The sequence below is a fragment of the Catharus ustulatus genome, chromosome 4 (assembly GCF_009819885.2).
Source record: "Catharus ustulatus isolate bCatUst1 chromosome 4, bCatUst1.pri.v2, whole genome shotgun sequence".
In the NCBI taxonomy this organism is placed as follows: Eukaryota; Metazoa; Chordata; class Aves; order Passeriformes; family Turdidae; genus Catharus; species Catharus ustulatus.
This window is the reverse complement of record NC_046224.1, coordinates 60,113,379-60,135,660: the sequence shown is the minus strand read 5'-3', so window position 1 is coordinate 60,135,660 and position 22,282 is coordinate 60,113,379. Positions and strand designations below refer to the sequence as shown.

The 22,282-nt window shown below is 40.4% G+C and overlaps 1 protein-coding gene across 3 annotated transcripts in view; it reads right to left on the bottom strand.

Annotated features, from left to right (window-relative positions):
* MPPED1 (metallophosphoesterase domain containing 1) overlaps window positions 1-22,282 on the bottom strand; it is a 63,489-nt gene that overhangs the window by 6,407 nt on the left and 34,800 nt on the right. For all 3 annotated transcript variants that reach the window (XM_033058191.1, XM_033058190.1, XM_033058192.1), the window contains exons 5-6: window positions 5,911-6,026; window positions 1,379-1,492 (exon numbers count right to left, since the gene is read on the bottom strand). In XM_033058191.1, coding sequence (XP_032914082.1) covers window positions 1,379-1,492; window positions 5,911-6,026 — 230 coding nt within the window. The remainder of the gene's footprint in view (window positions 1-1,378; window positions 1,493-5,910; window positions 6,027-22,282) is intronic.

Sequence of the window (22,282 nt, the reverse complement as noted above, 5' to 3'; positions counted from 1 at the left end):
TGCCTGAAGCTTCATGGCTTGCTGTTTGCTTATATCCCCTGCAACCCTCTCGGCTCACAATTTCTGAAATGACAATGAGTTTGAACTGTATTCTCCAGCTCTCTTGGTTGGAATATCAAAGACTGCTCTAGCAGCATTATTTGTTTACTCTGTGATTTAACAGCACTTTGGACATTAACCAGGCATTAACAGGTCACCAGAGATGAGACCCATAAGGAGAATGGACCTACTCCTCGAGCTATAAAATAATGATCTGAATATCTTTTCCATTAATTTTCCACCAGGAGCGATTGTCACTTCTAATGTGCCATGGTGAAAGCCCCCAGCAGCAAGTCAGAGAGGGATATCTTGGGAAGGGTTCTTCACAAAACCAGAAGTATCTGAGTGCCAGATCCTCCAGTATTTCCATCTCTACACTGGTGAGACCCACAGAGGTCCCACAGCAAAGGCTGGAGCAGTCCCAGGAGCAGAAACTGGCAGTTGTGGAGCACCTTTTCCTGCCAGTGAGGTACCACTGCCAAAGACTGAGCAGCTGATAATACACACTTACACGCCAATGGTTCACTCCTGCACAGCCCACTGCTTTCTGCTTGGAGTGGGGGCACTGCTTAGAGCCTTGCTGCCTCACTCTGTGAACAGAACAGACAGCATCTACCTTTCCCTTTTCCTGGAGATGAACTCCTGCTGTCACTGACTTCAGCAGAACATATCTGTCACCATTTACTGCCTTGTGTGAAAGGGAACTCTTATTTTTCCCCGGTTAAACATCATATAGTCAATAGAACCACTTGCTTTGTCTGAGCACAAAATGTTTTCCCTGCCAAAGCAACTAAATGCATCCATAAATATCTTGAAACTTCTACACCAGTCAGTGGTGACATCCCTCTTGATTTTGACTTCATATACACACTGATGGGGAGAGACAACCATTATTGTACAGCCTTGAAGACCAAACCTTAGAAGCAACCCTCAAAACATTCCTTCCCCTTTTACAATCACAGAAGCTGAGACACAGAGATTTTTCATGAATTATTGTGAAGTACAGATTCTGCTGAGGAAAAAAAAAAATAATCTCTCTATCCTAATATTTAGTCACTTTGTGTAACTACTGGACTTGTGTTTTTTTTTTAAAATTCACTGTACTCATCCCTGTGAAGGAAGCACCAACCTGTTTTATAGATGTAGAAAATGAAAGGTAAGCTCAAGTACAAGTATTGAAACCTGGGTAACAGCCAATTTCACCTCCACATATGCAGCTAAATATGTATCTGAATTCTAGAAGTGCTTCAGTTCAGACATTCAAGTTTGAAAATGCTGGTTAAGCTTTCTCTGTTTGCGGTTTCTAAATATATATATATATAAAAAAATGTGTTCTGACCTTCATGGATATGTCCAAAAACATGAAGCCTTGGCTGTATTCGTCTCTGGACTGTGTTCAGCAGCTCAACACATCCTACCCGTTGCATTTTCTTAGGAACCCAGTCTAGAAAACCTTTGGAAAAGAAATGAAGGCTTTAAGAGAAGACAGATAACCCACAAAGTTGTGCTGTTCTACAACACTTGAGATTTCATGTCTCATGGCTTTTCACAAACAGCCACAGAAGAATTGAAAAAAAAAAGTGTCTGCCTTGGTAAGCAGAAGAGGCTTTACCCATTTTCTTCCTGAAGAGTATGAGGTATAAAGAGCAGGAAGCCCAAAGAGAGCCTCTAAAGAATTTAAAAGAACATTTAACTATTTAAAACCAGTCCTGGGACCTACTTTTTTAGATTGAACACTTGAACCAATGTAATGGAATCTGTATCGCCAATGCAACAACTATATTGTTATCATACTGAATCCTACATAAGTGGAGCTCAGGTGAGGAATCCACTACATGCCCAAAAAATAACAACCTCAAGTTAAACCACTTTATGACACAGCAAGCCCCACTTGCCTAAACTGATGGATCTCAGATAGCAAGAGAAACTCAGGCTGTTTGCAGAAGTATTTAAGTTCTTCATTGACTTGCACAAAAATTGTGTAAAAATTTATTTCTTATGAAAATAGACAGAAATGTTACATCAACTTGCCTCTTTGTCTAAAAATACTGCAGGGGGAAGTTTACTGCCAACTGAAGTCTCATGTTTCATTCCAAGTAGTAGTATAAGAAGGATGTTGTATTGGAGTGTTTGCAACAACCAATCTGTTTCCTTTCTATTGTTCAGTCATTTTCATCAGGCTCAAATTTGGAAACCTAAAAGATAAAATCTTCCTGCTTTTATTTTGTTGTTCTGATATTTTCCCTGTGTGCCTGTCATAGCTTTGCATCTCTTGGATTTGCTGCAGTAGTGTGAATATATTGTGCTTTCAGCGAGAGGTACAGAGCCTGGACCTGGTTTTCATACATTTACTTTTGATGTCCACTCAAGTATGGCTAAGCAGCCAACCAACTGGTTTAAAAGACCAGAAGGGTGGTATTCAAGCTCTTGGAAAAGCTCTCAGATTTGCTAGCTTCAGGGTAGGTTCACACATTGAGAAATCCCTCTTTAGCTGCCAGTGCTTGAAAACTGGGCTCGGTAAACTGTGAGGTTTTACCAAAATGGCAAAAGTTTGCACTTGTTTCACAGCTACTCGGAGAGCAAGTTCAATTTTCAGAAAAAAGTTGGTAATGGGGCATCCTAAGTTCAAAAAGAGGAAGTTCTGATCATGGTCAAAGACCTGAAGGTGTTTGGTACCTGTCAGGGGATGTAGAAAAAGAAAGCCCTGCTGAACTACAGCTAGACTGAGCAATGCTCACTCCTGCTGAATTCACTTGTGCCATCAAAGGGAGGTCAAAATTCAGCAGAGAAAAACAGTATTTATGATGTCAAAGTGAGGCCAGCAATTCCTCTGGAATAAAGTCATGCTTTTTAATTTTTTTTTTTTTCAGGATAAACATATTATAGCCATAGATTTTACTACTGCAATGATTTGAAACAGTTAATTGTCAAAATGTCTGCAGTGAACATAAAGCCAAAAGTATTTCCACTTCAAAAACTTCACAAACAAAAATCCATAAAATTAACTTCTCCATTAAATTAAGCATTATTTATGTTGAACATGTTTTTGTTTACATGCATTATCACCCTTCTGAAGCCTTCCCATATGTTTGCAGCTTATTATGTACACCTGACTACACAAACTAAGAATAATTGATTACACCTAGCTAACAATTAGAGTTCATCTTAGGGGTTTTTTAATGTTTGGTTACTTGAAACAGGTTTCTGCAGCTGTCAGGAAAGTATAAATCTTTGTCACAGACTATCAAGCAGACAGCTGCAAATGAAGACTTAAAGGTGAAATTAAATTAAAAACAAAGAAAAAAAAGTGAACTTTTGGAAGAGAAATAAAAGAATCATAAATGGAGATCTTTAGGAAACAAAAATATGCTGGTATGGAAATGAGCATTAGCACTGATCCCATAATCACAAATACTGTATTTCATAAGCTGTGAAATACATTGCATATCTTTTTTAATAATAATAAACAGATTACTAATAAAATGGTAAAAAAAATAGCTGTTTTAACATTTTGTTTTTCTCATCCTGTGTGAACCTCCCATGAATCCCTGCCCTGGTTTCATCCCAAAGCACTACTTTAAGACAGAAGAGAAAAATTACTTGGATTTCTGTTACATGGCTAAATGAAAAACAAAGTTAATTAACACTTAATAATTCTTCTGCATCTAAATCAGACCATTTCAAATCTATGTAATAATGTAGTATTAATAAGTTTAGGAAGATAAACACTCTTTTGAAGTGAGGGAATGAGAAAGCAGGACAAAAAATGAATGATGGACAGAATTTAGGAAGCCATGCTGGAGTTAAAAACAAAAAACAAAACCCAAAATTTGCAAGAGGCCTGATTGCTATTTATGATCATTAGGAACAACTCTAGTGAGGTTCTGAGTTCCAAGATCAGAACAGGAAACAGCTTTCTGGTTAAAATAATTGGCTGGGAGGGTCAAGGAGGATCCTGCCTCCCAAAAGGTCTGTGGACAGAGCTGCACGATAAGATGTTCTGTAAGTTAAGCAGAGTGCTAAGTTCTTTGAAGTGTGCTATATTTGTTGCCATGGGTTTCAGGAAGACTAACAGCTCCTGCCCTCAGGCAGAGGGTTCTGTGCCTGAGCTGTCTATTAATGCATCAATAAGAGAGAGACAAAGAAACAGGAACTTCTAAAAAAAAAAATTCTTGGGGGATGGTTGAAGATAAAGAATTAAAAGGAAAAAAAAAAGAGAACACATACTGAGCCATGGAGATGAGTGGAATTCACATTACTCCATTACAATCACTGGAGATGGGTGGCCCTTCCTCCAAATTACTGCAATTATTAATTTACTTTTCAATTATTAAATCTACTATTACATTTATTACTAAAGTCTGTCTGTTGAGTGCCAGCTCTGCAGTGCTCTTTAGGGGTCCTCCTCCCTCTGCTGATGCCTGAGGCTACTGGGGAGGCCTGGTGGCTGAAGTAGCAAGGTGGTTGAATCTCTCAGCTTTCCAACATTAGATTCCAAGTGAATCTTCAGTCAGCTGAAGGTTGGATTGTTTTACAGCTGATCAGCTGGCTTTAAAAGGGGTTTTCAAAGTGCTGAAAAAGATTCTGAAAAAGTATTGAATATGACTTATAAATAAAACTACATGAAGGACATGGCACTGTGCTTTGGATCCTAGCAGGGATTGCCCCCATAACAGTGGGTTGAAGCTGATATCTCAGGGCTGAAACACTTAATTTCTAGCATCCACTTTTACAATAGAGGTTCATATTAAAATCAGTCTGTGGCATGGCATGAGACTGCACTTAGGTGAAGAATCAAAACACACACCCCTAACTGTGAGAAACTCTGCTCACAAAGAACTACTTTCCCCCAGGATTAGTGAGCAGTGGAATGCAAACATGTCTTTCTAAAGAAAACAAAACACAAACCCTTTAGATACTTTCTCCTCCAAGCTCTGAAAGAGAAGAAAGGGTGGAAGACGAGGGTTTTAGCTTCAGGAAATTGGGGAATCTAAAGGTTTAAAGAAACCAACTGCCTTCATTTCATACAAAGCACAGTAAGACTCAGCAGAACACTTGAGTACATGCTTCTTATTAACATCCATTTATTAAATTAGTGAGAGTCAAACACACAGTCACATTAAATATAGACTGGTATATGTTAAATCCATTGAAAAAAAGCTTAAAAGCCTTAAGCCTTTACTTAATCTGGGCAAGTTTGTGTGATTGTATTATTTCTGCAGCAAAGGTAACGTCAAAATTTTCTAGGAATATGAGAAATCTATTATAGATAGCTTTTATATCAGCTATATCAATATTTGGGAAATGCACATGCAAAATTATTTCCTTTTTATTTGTTCATGTTGCCAAATTGTATTAAAGATAAGGAATTCCACCATCCCATCCAAAGAATGGGCAAACAATGGGGACCATCTGGGTTTGTGAGGCAGAAGGTGCCCCAAGTCAGCATGATGAGGGAAAAAAAGAGATTCTGGGTACTTGTTGGTGGGAGAATGCAGTAGCAAGTCAGGGAGAAAGTTTTAAAAAATAAGATCCTAATCCTGCATTTCTCTTGAAACAGGCTCCATGCTTTCAATCTAGTAATTTCAATAGTGGCAGGTTAGACATGTGCATAGGAAAACTAGACCCTGCTATTTATAAAGCTCATTATGGCTTTATGTGTTAATGTTTTATTTTTTAAGCCATTATTTAATTCCCTGCCATTGAGCAGAGATATCATAGGCAATCATGAGCTGAAGCCCTGGTGCTGCTGAAATCAGTATGCATGTTGCTTTTGACTTTTGTAAGTCAGGATTGCACTCTCTAAGGAGAGCCATCAGTTACCATATAATCATCTGAAACACACAGCTAAGAGCACTATTATTTTCTTACCGAGAGGTGGTCCATGTGTTATAAGAATATCTATTCCATCTGGAATAAGGTTCCATTTCTCTAATAGTGCTTGGCCTCGTGGAAGATTAAAGCCCCAGCCATAAAACCAAGGTTGCCTGCCAAGAGAGGAGGAGAATGTCTTCAGTACTACTTCCATGTACTGGTTATCTAATTAAAATACTGAGGTTGACTCTTTACTACCATGGAATTCGCAGACACAAAATAGCATTCATTTTCTTCTTTGTGTGCCCAGTAATCCCCTCTTTCCATACAAGCAGTGTTGTTTAACTTGGTGGCAAAAACATGCAGTCCTCCCCACTTTCAGTAGACAGCACACAGTAAAATATTCACAGTATTGCTCCAACCACTTACAAGCCCGGGATACCAAGATCTCCATGTGTGGATTATCACACTGACTCTCACAACATTTAGAAGAACAGCTGTCTTAGACACCTCCATGTGATTTATGTTTCACATTGGCTCCCAGCACGTTTGGCCCTTAGCCTGTGACCAGCTGGGCAAGGACAGACCCTGGCACCATGACAGATCCTGCTCCAAAGTCAGAGACATCTCTGCTGCTTTGTTCCCCTAATTGGATACATCCCATCAGAACAAGAATGCTGCTGCTTCTCTTACACACAAATTTCTTCTGTCCTCTGGTGTGTTGACTTGCTTTTAAGTAAGACTTTCCATAGTCAGGATTCCTTATCAGACAGGCATTTACATTTTTTAAAATGTACTTATGGAGCAGCTCATCATGGAGCAGCGGGACTGTAACACTGCCAGTCAGAACATAATTTATCTGTATCTTGCTATCCCATTGATTAAAAAATTATATCTCACAGCAATTATATCACAGTGTTAAATTATGTCTTGCTGACTAGGCTCCAATTCTAGGTCATAAAATTGAGGGGTTAGTTTTGGGTTGGAAGTTTAGATAATTTTTTGATTGGCATCTTGTAGCCATACCCATATTTGAAGAACAATGAACAGAAAGTTTTTCTTCCACAGACAAAAAGAGACTCAACTATCGATGACTGAAAGGCTTTGTTTCTCATCCTCTGCCTCTTTATCACATGCCCTGGATAATCAGGGTTTTGAGAAACAGCTGCCCCAGGAAAAAAAATTTAAAAAAAGGTGAAACTTTGAACATCTGCTATCATGACCAGAAATACCAGAAATACAGCCTCCAGAAGCTGTGATGAGGGAGGTGAAGAAGGTGTGTGAAGCAAAGATGCTAACAGCACTAGCAGTGAAGCACAAATCTTGTTCTGAGTAACATTGCCCAGGCCAAGGCAGCTGCCTATGAAAAACACTCATCCCTACATCAGGCCACAAACTGACACTTTCCTGGTTACCTGTTCAACATTCCAAGCAGCCTTTCCTCACCTTCCTGCTGCCAGGGTCTAGACGGAGAGTCAAGGCAGACCTTATCTCTCTAAAATTTACTGAAAGGAGATCTTAGAAAGATGGGAATTGGGTCTCTTCTCCCAGGTAACAATCAACAGGACAAGAGGAAATGACCTAAAGTTGTACCAGGGTTTAGATTGGATATTGGGAAAAATTATTCACTGATAGGTCAAGTGGGTAAGTCAGCATGCCTGGAAGCCTTTAAAAGATGTGTAGATGTGGCACTTGGGGACAAGGATTAGTGGTGCCAGGTCTATGGATGGACTTGATCATCTCAGAGGTCTTTTCCTGAACAATTATGGGATTTTCCTAACTGGCTTATTGGGCAGCAAGGCACCAGCAATGTTACCATGTGACATTGCCACAGGGCAACCACACAAGCTCTGTGGAGCTGGATCTGCCCCCCCTTACATTCAGCTCACCACTGAGATAAGGAGATTAGTTCTACCATACAAGAATGCCTTGAAAATAAATAACCTGAAGATTGTGAGGTGCTTGGATATTGCAGAGTAAAAATATACAGTGGTTGTTTTTTTCTAAACTCTTTACCCTTTCCTGCCTTGGGATTGCATTCCACACCTAACATGCCAAGTATATTTCTTCACCAAGAGGAAAATACACAACTGTTTGGCAAATTGTCTGTATGCCTAGGGCACGTTTTCCAGCAGCAAGATCTCACTGACAGAAAATATTTGCAAGGGCAAATAGGTGACAAAAGAAGTGTCACCACAGCAAATCATGTGTTTTAAGTCATTGAGAGTTTCAAAGGATATACATCCACCCCTCCCTTGGCCTGGTGGTGCTGTTGGGCAGGGACAGGATTATCCCTGGGGTCCCAATGGGAAGCGAGGGGAGGCAACAACCCACAGGTATGCCAAATACAGAAAAGAAACCAAAGGGAAAGACCAAGTGTTTGCTCAAGAAGCATAGGCCAAGAAGTCACAGAACAGTTATTTTAAAACTACAACAAAGCATTTTAAAAGAGAAATAATCATGACTGCCACAGATCTCACAAGAAGTCAGCTTAATCCTGCTGAAATCCAGAGGACAAACTGCATACACAGCTGTGAGAGCCTCTGCCTGCTTCTACCAGCGCTGAACTACACAGGGCCACTTTCTAAAAAAGCCCATTTCCCCTTATGAATAGGCATGATCTGCTTATTAAGACAAGAAGCACTTTCCCCATCCCTCCCTCCTCCCTCCCTCGCTCCCTTTGTGGTGACTGCAGCGGGGCTGGTAAGTTATGCATGCTGGAGCTGTTCTTTTGTGAAGGGGAGATGTTATAACTTGTGTGATTTGCCATTATGCTGTCTTTTGTGACAATCCTGAGATGGAAGGAAATGTCTGGAATATTTCTGGCAAAAAAAAAAAAAAAAATATATATATATATATCCCAGGTCCAAGAAAGGATTCAGCGGAGGATGTTGGCATGCTTTGCATTGGAGAGAAGAAAGATAAATCACACACTTCAGTGCCCCCACCCCCAAAGCAAAAACCATCTTTATAACCACATAGGGATTTTATAAATCTCTTCTGAAAATTTATTACAAAACAACTATCAAAGTTTCTGAGTAGGGGAAAAGCCTTCTTCTCTAACACCCACTAATGAGCCCATGACCTAGATATCATGCAAAGACAACTTTGTCTAAAATTTGCATTTATGATAGAACCTGAAAACAAATTATTTGTATTGAGTACTGAATTTCTGTATTCCCATTTAGTGCTAACGCAGGAAAAGTGTAATTATTTTTATAATGTATTTTTTCAATAATATTTTTCATTTGACAAAGAAAATATTGTCATGTATGTTCTACAAGAGAAAAATTCACTATCCTCAAAAAACCCAGAAACCAACCCAAGAAAAAATTTATTTGGTAATTAAAGATATGCATCATTAATACATTTCACCTTTGAAGTGAAGCATTCATCTATAGAAATGTAGTTTGATTTAGGTCTTACCTTTTTCAAGCGAACAGTTTGAGTGTCTCCAACACTCTACTGAATTTCAACCATTTTATTATTTTGATAAGAATAATGATTGTCTACATAGAAGACTCAAGGGGGAAAATATATCAGAGGTGAATTTGTTTACAGCACAATTAACCTGATGTTTAAAACATTTGAACAAGTTTTGCAGGCCAAATAATCTGCCACACAAAAAGGGTTGAATTATCAGAGTTTGTGCTAGAAATCGGATGTTGCTTTATGTACTGAATTTCTATCTTTCTGTTCTAAAGTAACCATTGGAATAATTTTCTTACAGAATGATAGTTGCTATGACAACCATAGCAAATTTTCCTTTTCTGAAACAGATGTCTCATTTAGTTGAAAATTAGAATGTGAAAAACCCATGGGAAAAATTAATTCAAACTTTAACAGAACACTGACTACAATGTAATCTCTTATAGGTTAACCCCTTAACATCTTTCTGCACTCCTATAGTAACCTTCTCATAAATTCTAATTAAACCAGTTTAACCTCCTAGGAATGACCTTCTTAGCTATCATTAGCACTTTAGTTGTCTTTGAAAGGATCATTTCTGTTATAATAGTAACAGAAAAAAAGTCATACTAAAAAAATAATGGTCAAACATATTACCTCCCTAATTATTTATTAGGGGTTTTTTTTCTTTTATTCAGCTAGTACTGGAAAGAGCTAACATGTAGCCCAAGAATTCTTTTGTCATTTAAATGGGGCTTTACTTAGTTTTACATGTGATCTACTGCAAAAGGTGGGGATGCACCACACATATTTAACTTGCCCTTTATGTGAAAACGGAAGGTTTTTCATTTTTAAACCACTGGTACCCATCTCAGTCTGAAAGCAGCCATACAAACAAGGGACACTTGACTGGGAGAACTACCAATGCACATGGATTTTTCTATTGCGAGTGATGAAAGAGTGAAATTTGATTCTCCATTGCCTTGATTCAATTTAAACATTTTAACTTAAAGAATGGTTTCCTTCCTTTCCAGCTCAAGGGGGCTCTCCAGAGTACCTGGGCACCTCTGCAAACAAACAGGGCAGAAAACCAGTAAGCACTCCCAGAAACACCCCCCCTTGGCACTGCCAGCAGGGCTGGGGGGTGGCAGCTCACACAAGAGCTGCAAGATTTACTGCAGCAGCTGCCTCCAGGCTGCCAAGCTGAGTAACACAAATCTCGACACCAGTAGGCACCAATTACTGTCTTTGACTCCAAGGAGAAAGCCCAGTAGCCACAGGGAGCTATGGGTGGTTTGACTCAACAGCAGCAGTTTTTCAATGGGCAGCATCTTGCAAACATCCGGGTTGCAAAAAGTGCAGAACTGAAATACATTGTACCTCCTAATTTCTATTGTTTCCTTTTTTTTTTCTTTTTTTTTTTTTTTCAGCTGAATGACAAGTTCTCTCACTAGAATTCCTTTGCTTACCAAATAAATTTCAAAGGTTCACAAACACATGCAACTTGCTCCAGTCTTTTCTCCACAACTGTTGTAATTTTTCTCCTACAGGAAAATAAACAGATATTGGTTGGTGACTGCCAAGAAGCTCAGTGGGAAAAGAATGGACCAAGCCATCCTTCTCGATCCTGCTCCTCTTCCTGAAAAAAGCAAATATTTAGAAGACTGGACTGTCCATGCTGAAAGCCATCTTGTAGGGGTTACTGATCAAGGGCCATGGAGCACAAAAAGCAGATTTATCAATGGCAAACATGGGCAAAACTCCAACACATCCTGATTCCCAGCCCAAGAAAAGTCAGTGTTGGACATTTAAGTCTAATTTTTCCTGGTCTTGATATCACCTTATTATCACAACTAGCTGCAGTCCTGTGAACATGGGTGTACGGTACTAAACACACTGCATCCCTTCCCTGGTGTGCAGGCTCTTCAGCTGTTCATATTTACTTATTTATTTTCATGTTTTCATATTTTTAATGTTTTTACATTCCCCACCACTGCATAAGCTGAATTTACCCAATCATTTGCCTTTTTAGCCTTTCCCCAGTAACTAATTAACTATTCTACTGAGTATTTCTAGTATTTTTTACTCTACTTTCTCTCCAAGTAAGCATTCACAAAAGTTCCTATTTTTTTTTGTTTGTTTTGTTTTTTTGGTGTTTTTTTTTTTTAATTGATCGTTTCATCTGAAGTAGTTTTGAAATAAAAAAGACCTTTTTGTCTTTTCTTCCTTGCATGCGAAAGGGTCATCCAAAGTAGGAAGGGAAAGGACAAAAGCAGCTATCAGGCCATTGGTGCTAAGAATGACTGCTTGTCAGAGCACTATTTGTTTACAGGCTTTGAAATTTCATTCAACGTCTGGGCATCTGAGCCAAACATAACTGAGATCTAAGGAAAAACAAGTTTCAGAAGTCTTCAGGAACATAAGAAAATTTATATTACAACTAACTTCCATGTGAGAGAGGCAAGGGCGATGTGATTTTAGAGAACAGCAGTGTGCAAAAATAATTAAAGTATGCAAAAAAAATTTAAATATTTTCATTCTTAGTATTGAAGCCAGGTCATTTTTAATGAAAGGTAAGGCCTTGTACTTATAACTAACAAATGGAAATGATGCAACTCAAATCTTTTACTGGCCATAACACACAGCTTTTCTTCCACAGGGAAGTTTGCCTTGCTTGCTTTGCATCCAAGGTTGCCATTCTTGAAACTCTGAATCAAATTAAATTATTGTTTTCACAAAAGGAAAGAAGGATAAAAATCTGAGTATGGCCCTTTGTCAGTAATTATTTCTCTTGCAATTCGAGTTACACATGAAATCATTCATCTTTTGTTTAGTAAAGGATTTCATACAGCTCTGCCTGCAAAGAAGAAAGAATGAGCTATGACTAATAGGAACTGATCATTTCTAAACATTAATATGTTATAAAACAATGAAAAATAAAATGAAATCTACTTTATCTTCATAACAAGAAAACAAGAAGGTAACAGGTAAGGAGGAAAATTAATGAAAGACTGAATTTAAAATATGCCAGTACCAAATGCAGATAGTTTATCTCATTCTTCTGGAAGGAAAATGATTATACCCCATCTGATATTTTTTAAAAATAATAAAGCAAATTAAGGTGGAAGCTAATTTGGAAAAATTAGTCAAAAGATTCAATGCTGAGGGTTCGGATGTAGAACTGTACAGACTTTCAGTTCAGTCTTAGGGATTTAATGCAGAGATAAGGTCTTGAGTTCCTGATGTCTCAGACCTGTTCCCCCAGTCTTTTGAATTCTCAGCGTCTAAAATTATAGATATAGCAAAGTTATCAAGCCCATATTTAAGATAGTGATAACTGGCAGTCACAGAAAGAAGGGTTAGGAGAGAAGAGGAGCTAACAGCCCCTCTGTAGTACAGTCACAATCTCATTTTAAATGTAAAACCTGCCAAGAAGCGGCCAATCCAGAAAGAAAAAAAATGTATGCCCATCTATGCATGGCATCCTTGTGGTTATTCACTGTCAGATGCCCAGACAGCTAAAGAAAAAGAATGCTCTTCCACACTTTCAGCTAGCTGGTGTTTGTTGGAATCCCCTAATGCAGGTGTTTGCCACCTGAGGAGATGGAATATCCCTTTTAGGGGCTCTCCCAGATGAAACATGACTAAAATATGTAGGATACGTACCAGGTGTCATGAGAAACAACAAAAAAGTCGCTCACAATAGCCACTGAATTACTGAGCCCCCCAGTTACAGTCAGGCCCAAGAGTTACTCCATTTAGTAATTCACCAGGTTTACATTCTTGTCTCAAAATACCAGGAGTAATCAGGTCATATGGACTAACTGTCTGCCAGTTCTCTTCTGATTTCCTCCCTTTTTTTTTTTTACCTTCTTTTACTTAGAAAATTCAAATCCATTTTGATTTAAACAAGCATGAACACGCTTCCAAAACTAATAAATTAATGCAACATGTGTGCATATATGCATGAAGTGCATTATTATTAATGTTTCCAATTTAGCAACAGATGAACTTACTTCTTGTTTAAAAAAGCGCATACTGATACTTCATATGCCATGTGTCCACCTGAAGTGAACAAAATCCAAGCAGTCCTAAATATCATATTTACACAGTCTTAAATTCACTCCACAGTGCAGTGATGGAAACAAACTGCTGCCATATAGCAGAAAATGACTCTCTGGAGGAAGCATGGGTTGTGAAAAGATAAAGAGCAATGCCCTGCCTGGTTTCAGTGGATGGCCCATTAGCAGAATATCTGCTGTTGAGATAAGGATCACTGCCCCCACCCTCAACAGATGGTGATAGAACAGATACCTTTTATCACACTCTGTATTGTAACCTGCGGCTTATAATCAGGTGCGGCTTATGTATGGACAAAGAATGAAAAGTTGCCGACATCCGGATATGCGGTTTATAATCGTGCAATTATTGTAGATGCTTAACAGCTATTCTTCAGCTATCTAGGATTCTGAGATACCTTAAAAATGTACTTATCTGATGTAGATATTATACAATTAGAAATATTTGACATGCACAGGTGCAATCCTGTGTTACGATATTCGGAGAGCTTTGTCTGAACTCAGGGAAAAAAAAAGGGCATTTATGACCTTCTGAAGAAGGACAAGAAACTCAAGAGGTCTACAAGGATGTTGTGGGTTATGCGGGGAAAAAAAGTCGAAGGACCAATTCCCAGATAGAGCTTAATCTACCTACGGCTGTAAAAGATGGTAAAAAAAAAATACATCAGCAACAAAAGGATGGCCAAGGAGAATCTCCATCTTTTATTGGATGCAGAGGGAAACACGGTGACAAGGACTGAGGAAAAGGTTGAGGTACTCAGTGCTTTCTCTGCCTCACTCTTTTGGTTGTTGTCATTGTACTGAGCCCCTGAGCTGGAAGACAGGGACAGGGAACAGAATGGAGCCCTATAATCCAGGGTGAAATAGGCAGTGACTGCTACACCACTGAGACACCCAGGTCTGTGGGGCCGGATGGATCCACCCGAGAGCTGAGTGCCACCACATGCTGGGCAACCAGGGAATCAGCCCCAGCCCAGGTGGGCTTGTGACAGGCAGCTCCTGCTCGGCCCACCCGAGCTCCTGCTGTGACAGTGGATGAAGGAAGGGCTGTGCATGTGTTTCCCTGGACTTTGGAAAGCTTTTAACATTGTGTCCCACACATTTTTCTGGGGACACAGGCTGCTCAGGGCGCGGGTGGACGCCTGCTCCACAGGGTGTAAAACCAGACTGGTGGGGAATGGAATAAAACCAGACTGGTGGGGAATGGAGCCACACCCAGGTGAGGCCGGCCCCAGTGGAGTCCCCAGGGCTCAGCACTGGGGCCAGTCCTGTTTAATCTTTATTGATAACCTGGACAAGGGGGTTGAGGGCACACCCAGCCAGGCCATGGGCAGCACCCAGCTGGGTGGGAGTGTGGGTCTGCTGGAGGGCAGGAGGGCTCTGCTCAGGGATCTGCACAGGCTGGAGCCACGGCCAGCCCAGTGCTCTGAGGGCCAGCAAGGCCAAGGGCCCGGTCCTGCCTTGGGTCACCCCAAGCCCTGCAGCTCCAGGCTGGGGCAGAGGGGCTGCAGAGCTGGGAAAGGCCCTGGGGGTGCTGGGGACAGCGCTGGACATGAGCCCAGGTGTGCCCAGGGGGGCAGAGGGGCTGCAGAGCTGGGAAAGGCCCTGGGGGTGCTGGGGACAGCGCTGGACATGAGCCCAGGTGTGCCCAGGGGGGCAGAGGCCGATGGCACCTGGGCTGTGCCAGCCATGGGGTGGCAGCAGGGCCAGGGCAGGGACTGTCCCCTGTGCTGGGCACTGCTGGGGCCACAGCTCAGAGCCTGGGCACACATGGGAACCTCAGCACAAGAAAGGCACTGAGGGGCTGGAGCGTGTCCAGGCAAGGGAACGGAGCTGGGCAAGGGGCTGGAGCAGCAGGAGGGGCTGAGGGAGCTGGGAAAGGGGCTCAGCCTGGAGAAAAGGAGGCTCAGGGGGAACCTTCTGGCTCTGCACAACTCCCTGACAGGAGGGGACAGCTGGGGGGGTCGGGCTCTGCTCCCAGGGAACAGGGACAGGATGAGAGCAAACAGCCTCCAGCTGTGCCAGGGGAGGGTCAGTTGGACATCAGGAGGAATTTTGTCATGGAAAGGGGGCTCAGGCACTGGAAGGGGCTGCTCAGGAAGGTGGCTGAGCTCTGGAGGTTTAGAAGATATGTTGATGTGCTTAGCGGCAGGGTTTAGTGTTGGCCCTGGCAGTGCTTGTTTTATGTTTGGGCTTGAGGTCTTTCCCAACCTAAACAATTCTATGATTGGTTCCAATTTTCTCTGTTTTCTTAATGGTGAAGAAAAAGCCTCATTTTAATTAATTTTAAACAATGCTAATTGATTAAATTAAATAATAGCAATTCCAAAGAAACTGTTCTGATGTTAAAACAGTTTCACAAGTGGTAAATTACTTTTCCCCTTAAAATCCGGTCAGGGAAAAGAGAAAGAACTCAGACAGCTTTGTTACGATTAGTTGCTGTGTCAGTGGCTCTATTTATGATTCTTCATGTAGAGCCACCATCTCCTTGTTGATGTAGTAACCCCTTTTCTGTGTCAAAACTTGGGCAAAATGCACACATATAAGCTACCACAGAGTAGGAAGGCTGATTCTCACCAGGTGTAAGTGGCTCAAAAGCTGGTGGAGCACTGCCAAGTTACTCCAGCTGAGAATCAGCTCCACATAGACCCGCTCCAAACTAGTTGGCTATTTGTGTTTCTCTTGGAAAATCGCCAAAGGGCTCATCGCAGTGCCCAACTGTGTTTACATCTCTGAAACATCCTGAAATTGCTGCTGTCTGGGACTACAGCTCAGACTACAGATAGAGCTGGTAGTCCTTTTGTTCAAGGAGGAAAAAAAATGGGGGGAAAAAGCAACAAAACAACAAAAGGAAAGGCACTTTACACTTTAAAATCAGCTCTGTCTCATAAAATTAAACTTTCAAGCAAATGCGAAAAATCAAGAGAAAACTGCTGTGGGGGATAGCAATTTCACTCTTGTGGTTTATGAACTGCAGGAAAGTGAAGCCAATTCCCTATAGTGAGATTACAGGTCTCCTCTTCTACAGGTCTTAAATTAAAAACCAGCTGAATCCAAAGTGAGCTAGTTTACTGGATCAGAAGATTCAATTATTTCTGCTAAGTAACTGAATGTGAACTACTTCCTTTTAATAATATACAACTAATAATTACTGCCCAGGAAAGGACTTTTTCCTACCAAGCTAATTAAACTAAAGCAATATATTTTTCAACTGCTCTCAAATTTAACTAAAGCGAGGAACATCGAAAAGCAAGTAAATGCACATCTCCACTCACAGAAAGAAATACAAAGCCATGCAAAGCATTCAGACATTACAAGAAATAGGATTTGCCCAAAATTGTGATGTTAGAATCAAGATAATTTCTGGTCTATATTCAGCATACATGCATGTGTGTGTCCTGCACACTTGTACAGACACGGTGCAAGAGCTTTACTGCAAAGTGGATGCAAAGCACTTTTGGCTTCATTAACTGGTTAAACTCCCGCTGCAAGAGGTCACAGTGAAATGTGTTAAAGAACTGATCCATATCCCTAATACACAAAACATCTAAACCACTGATTTTTCTCTATTGTGGTACTCTGGGATTGAACTGTTCCTGACTCCTCAGCCCTAGGCAATGCTGAGAAGAAATTTTATTTGAGAGAAAACATTTTCTGGAATGTTCATCAACAAGAAAAGAAAAAAAAGAAGTGATTTTCTAAACTGACTCAAAAATACCTAATAAAGGGGAATTTATTGCATTGGTTTGACTGTGATGGTATTTATGGACTACAATAGATGTAATCCAGTCAACATTTTCATTTGTCCACATACCTATTGCAGAGTTTAATTAGTTAATAACAACTATACCTGTTCATCTTGATATAGAAAATTCACTTGGAGTTAATGAATTTTTATTTTCTTCCATGCACTTTTTTCAGAAATGTTAACCATCCTTGCTAATTAGTTTCAGTCACTTAATTTGTATGGAAGCATTCATTAAAAAGACCTCTCCTGAATTCAGTATGATTGCTCACACAAGCAGTAGCACCTGTATACTCAGAGCCTGCTGAATGACATTCACATCTCCTGTATTTTCAAGTCAAGAAGAAAATGAAATGCTTTCCAAGACAAATTTATCGCATCAAATGCACCAATTTAAGCTATTTTTTTGTTGCTGTTAAACAAAAGAAGGAGAAAAATGATCCAGTGATCTGTTCCTGATGCTTAAGCAGACAGAATGTTAAATCTCACTTTCTGCCACTGGAAAACCTTTCACACTCCAGAAGTTCAGTATCATTCAGTTCTCCACACCAATTTCCCCGAACAGCTGAGCTTAATAGATCAAAATAATTTTGCAGGAAAAATCATGTTTATGATCTTCCATATGCTGCAGACTAAACTACAAGTGCATTGTGGTTTTAAGTTGTTTTAGAAGCACTACTTCCAAAAAGGAAAATGGCTTCTTGTAAGTATGGAAGAGGAAATAAAAATATCACTCCAGCATGCTGTTAAAATACAATCAAACCTGTATCTATGTGCCTCAAAGTGACAATATATTTTAACAGGATGATGAACTTTTCTTTCTCTCTTCTGAACATGTTGCTATTTCTTACACATCTGTCACATCTTACATATTTTATACTGAATGCCTGAAATAAAATATCTTCAGCATTCTCACTACAGTAACACAGCCACATCAGGTAGGCTTAGATGCCAAACTTCTCGCCTGACTCAAAGTCACTAGTTAAAACAACTCCAAATACCTCCCAACTTTAACAATTGGGGAACAGCTACCCCTTTAAAAACATATTTCTGAGCAGCCAAAACCCAGCAGTCTATAATTCATCCACATTCAGGATTTCTGCATCCATCCAAACAAAACTGTAGCACAGATGTGCAAACAAGCCACCTGCTCAGAAATCTACTTAATCTGAAGTTTGCAAGAGTTTTAGAGTGAATTTTCCTTAGGAAACAGTACAGAAGCAAGTGCACTTCAGTTCTTTGTATTTTTATCTTTTGACCAAGTGAGGGTGAAGCAAGAAAAGAACATAAAAGGATCCAGTTTTTTACTAAGAAAAACATCTAGTATGGTTTTGTCCAGCAAAAAAAAATTTATTCCTTTTTTGTGTTTTGTTTTTGTTATGTGGAAGATGCTAAATATGTTTTTTGATTTGAAAGGGGATATAAGAACTAAGCATTGGAATGGCCACTTTGAGACAGAAGTTCTTACTCTGTGAATTCTGGGGAGTGAAACCCACAGTGTAACACCTTGAGCGGTTGCTGCTGCTCTGTATGGAAGCCACACTCCCAGCTTGGGAGGTTTATTATGTTAAATGAAGTCAGTATTTTATTTTAATACAGTTTCATTTTAATTGATGTTCATCTCAATGACTAAAAATTTGTACAAGGTCCCAGAAAGTAAACATTAGGTGATTCATCACCGGCAAAATGAAAGCGTGTCCCTCTCATGAAATGAATCTATAAATCTTTGCTGATGGAAGCGGAGTTCAGTGAGGAATGAAAGAGACTATTACAGCTGCTCTTGAAAAGATGGAGGAGGAAGGCACTGAAATGGAGACCTGGGCCTGGAGTCTGCATGGAACCAAAATAAGGCTGCCTCATTCAGCCCTTTGAGTGCTCTTTGAAACTGCCCTGATTACACATGGAAGTTACCAGCCTTTCCATGCAAAGTGCAGCTGTGCACATGCACTCACACAAAGAAGAGAACATTTGACAAAGAGCCAAACAACAAAGTCACCTACTCTGTGATAAAACACAAATCAGACAAGAAAATAACAACTCAGATGAGAGTTACACACCCACAGCTAAGCGCTATTCACTACACTGGATGCACAACTTGAGTAAAGACACTTGGCTGGAAGAGTACAGACAACTGCAGTGCACCAAGGAAAGAGCAGGCAGGAATAAATTGCCAGCTCTCCAACCAAAGGGAGATGATGATTTGGAGAATAAGCCCCCTGACAAGGCTGCCTTGCTAATGCAACCTAGACACTGATGTCCTTTAGACTGGAGGGAATTCATCCATCTCCTCTGACAAAGCCAGAGCTCACAGGATGGGCCTCACCCAGTTTGCTGAACTCAATAAAAACAAGACTTGAACAGAAAGAAACTGCTACCCCCATACACACCCTTAACTTTCTTCCCTTCATTCCCAATTTTGGAAAAATCATGTGGCACCAGAGCTGTTGGTCTATGTGTAAACATGCCAGGCCAAATCTAATCAATGCACCATTGGAGGGAAACTATAAAAGCCAGCCCAGGCATCTGTCACTGCAGGACAAATGGTCACAAATGCCTTTCTAGGCTGAAATATTTGCTCTCCCATCTTCCCTGACCGGGAAATTAAGAGTTTCTGAAGTTCTTTAACAAAAAAATGAAGGAGGAAATGAGAATACATAGACACTAGAAAAAAAATTTACTTCTGCAAAAAGAAAAATGAGGTTCTGTTTCACAGGAATAGATCCCTCCAGAAAATTGAAGTCGAGTAAAAATCCAGTCTGGATAATGAGTCTGGAGGCAATCTCATCCAAAAGGGCTTCTTTAAGCTATTCAGGCTAATGTGTCATTTAGAATAATGAAACTGTCATATGTTTGCAAGACAGTTGTGATTGTCCCTTTCTTTCCCACGTGGTGGAAAATGGAAAAAAGTGCTGAAAGAGATAAAATGTTCTGCCACCTTGTATGCTTGTTTGAAAGCAGGAGGACCAAAGTTTCTCCTGCAGCTCTGTATACATCTGCTTACAATTATTATGGAAAACTAGGGAAAAGATCTTCTTCTGCCAATTGTGTTTCTTTTACACTGTCAAGTAAAATGTGTACTCTTATTCTGTCACTAATGCACAATAATCCACTTCTTAATAGAAAAGCCACTTGCCATTTTCCACAAGATCAAAGAATACCTGTCTTCAGCAGGTGCACATCTTTTCTACAAACCTCAGAGACCTGTTCTCATGTCTATACATAAATGCACATGCACCTTTATAGGCATTTCTTCTTATACAGCATTCTGAATAACAACTGTAAAATGATTAATTTACAGGGGACTCATTCAGCAAGCACAGTAGATCCTGTGCACTGAATGCATCAGGTCTTTTTGTGCAAACACAGTGTGTAATTGTGCAGTTAAAATCTTTGGCAGTACAGAAGAAGAGTGGATGGCATAGTCTATCTTCAAGCCGTGGCAAGTACTAAAACTCTTACCTGTAAAATAGTACTGGGGGCAGGTGTGATGAGCTACAATAGAAGGCTGAAAATCTGTAACTCAAATACTCACTAATAAATTCTTGGTGTGGTTCTATGAATGATGTCATTATACAGTTAATACCCTGTCTGATAACACAGAACCCTGTCTGATGACAAAGACCTTCTGCTTCAAATCCAAATTCAAACTTCCACAATTATCTGAGCTTCCTGACTTCTGAACCACCTGTTGGAACCATCTACTGCTTGTAGTGAGTGCGATAACAACAGCAAACTCCCTTTTGCAAAGCATTTGTTGACACCTGCCCATTTCAGGTATCTGCCTGACACACAGTTGGGTTTGACAGAATCACAGAAAGATGGCACAAAAAGGACTTCTGGAGATCTCCAGTCCAACCTACCACTCACTCCCTCCCACCACCACTAGATCTGGTCAGCCATGACTGTCTAGCCAAGTCTTGGAAACACTCAAGGATGTTTACTCTGCCACCTCTCTCTTTATACTTTTACTTCTATTACATGCGGGTTTTTGTTACTGAAAAATAAATTTAAAACTTCCAGATAATGGCTTCATAGCAGTCAAATGGAATTATTACATAGCATTATTTGGGTTGTTCTATCTGCCAGTTTTTCTATCTTCATAATAGTTCAGAACAAAGACAGTGTTTAAAAGTACTTTTCAACCAGAAGCTTTCCATTTTACAGTAAATGTTATTGAGGAATTAAAGTCTTCTCTTTTACATTCACAGCAGCTATAGCTAATGTGCACAATATTGTTTCCAGATCTGTGAATATGTTTTGGCCATGCCCTGGGTTTTGCTCTAATGAAACCAGAGTGCATTTCAAAAACTAGTCACCAGTGAAACTGTGACTAGTTTTTGGAAAAAAATATTCGGGGTGTCCAGGCTTTATATTGACAAAGACCTAATAGTTCCCAGCACCTGGGCTGTACTGAAGGAAGTGCATTAAGAGCAGTGGCAGCAGGTCAGGGAGTGATCCTGCCCCTCTGCCCAGCCCTGCGAGGCACATCCTGGAGAGCTGTGTCCAGCAATGGCACCAGAGCCCAGGGGGTTCCACCTGCACAGGAGGCACAACTTCTTCCCTGGGCAGTGCTGAACAGAGACCAGACAGGGTGTGGAGTCTCCTCACTGGGGATATTCCAGAGCCAGCTGGACACAATGCTGTGCCCTGTGCTCTGGGATGGTCCTGTTGGAGCAGAGAGGTGGCACCAGTGACCCTCTGTGATCCCTTCCAGCCTGACCCATCCTGGGATTCTGTGAAGCACATTACATTCTTATGGATGCCCTGCTCATCCAGATCTGGCAGCCAGCCCCATATGCACTGTGAGAAGCACTGCTCTGGACACATTTAAAATCTTGGTATTCCTGAGTTTCTCGTGAAACTTCTAATCTTTTCACATTTCTCCTCCTTATCACCTATCCTGATAATCCATGGTCCAAGATGTAGCTTTTGCAAGTACTAATTCCTAAGTAGCTGCTTTTGTGCATTGCATTTCAAAATGGCTGCTCCCTGCTCAATGATAATACTTGTGTAATTAACAATTAAGACAGTTAAATTTTCGTTAGTGAGTACAGGCTCAATCTGGCACTTGAATTCTTGCCCTTGAGCCCAGGAGAGTTAGAGCATTGGTTTCTGAGACAAAACACTGTCCCATTTCTTCTGTGCAATTAAAAATAACCACTTAGTTTTAGATAATAATAGAAGACAAAATACCAAG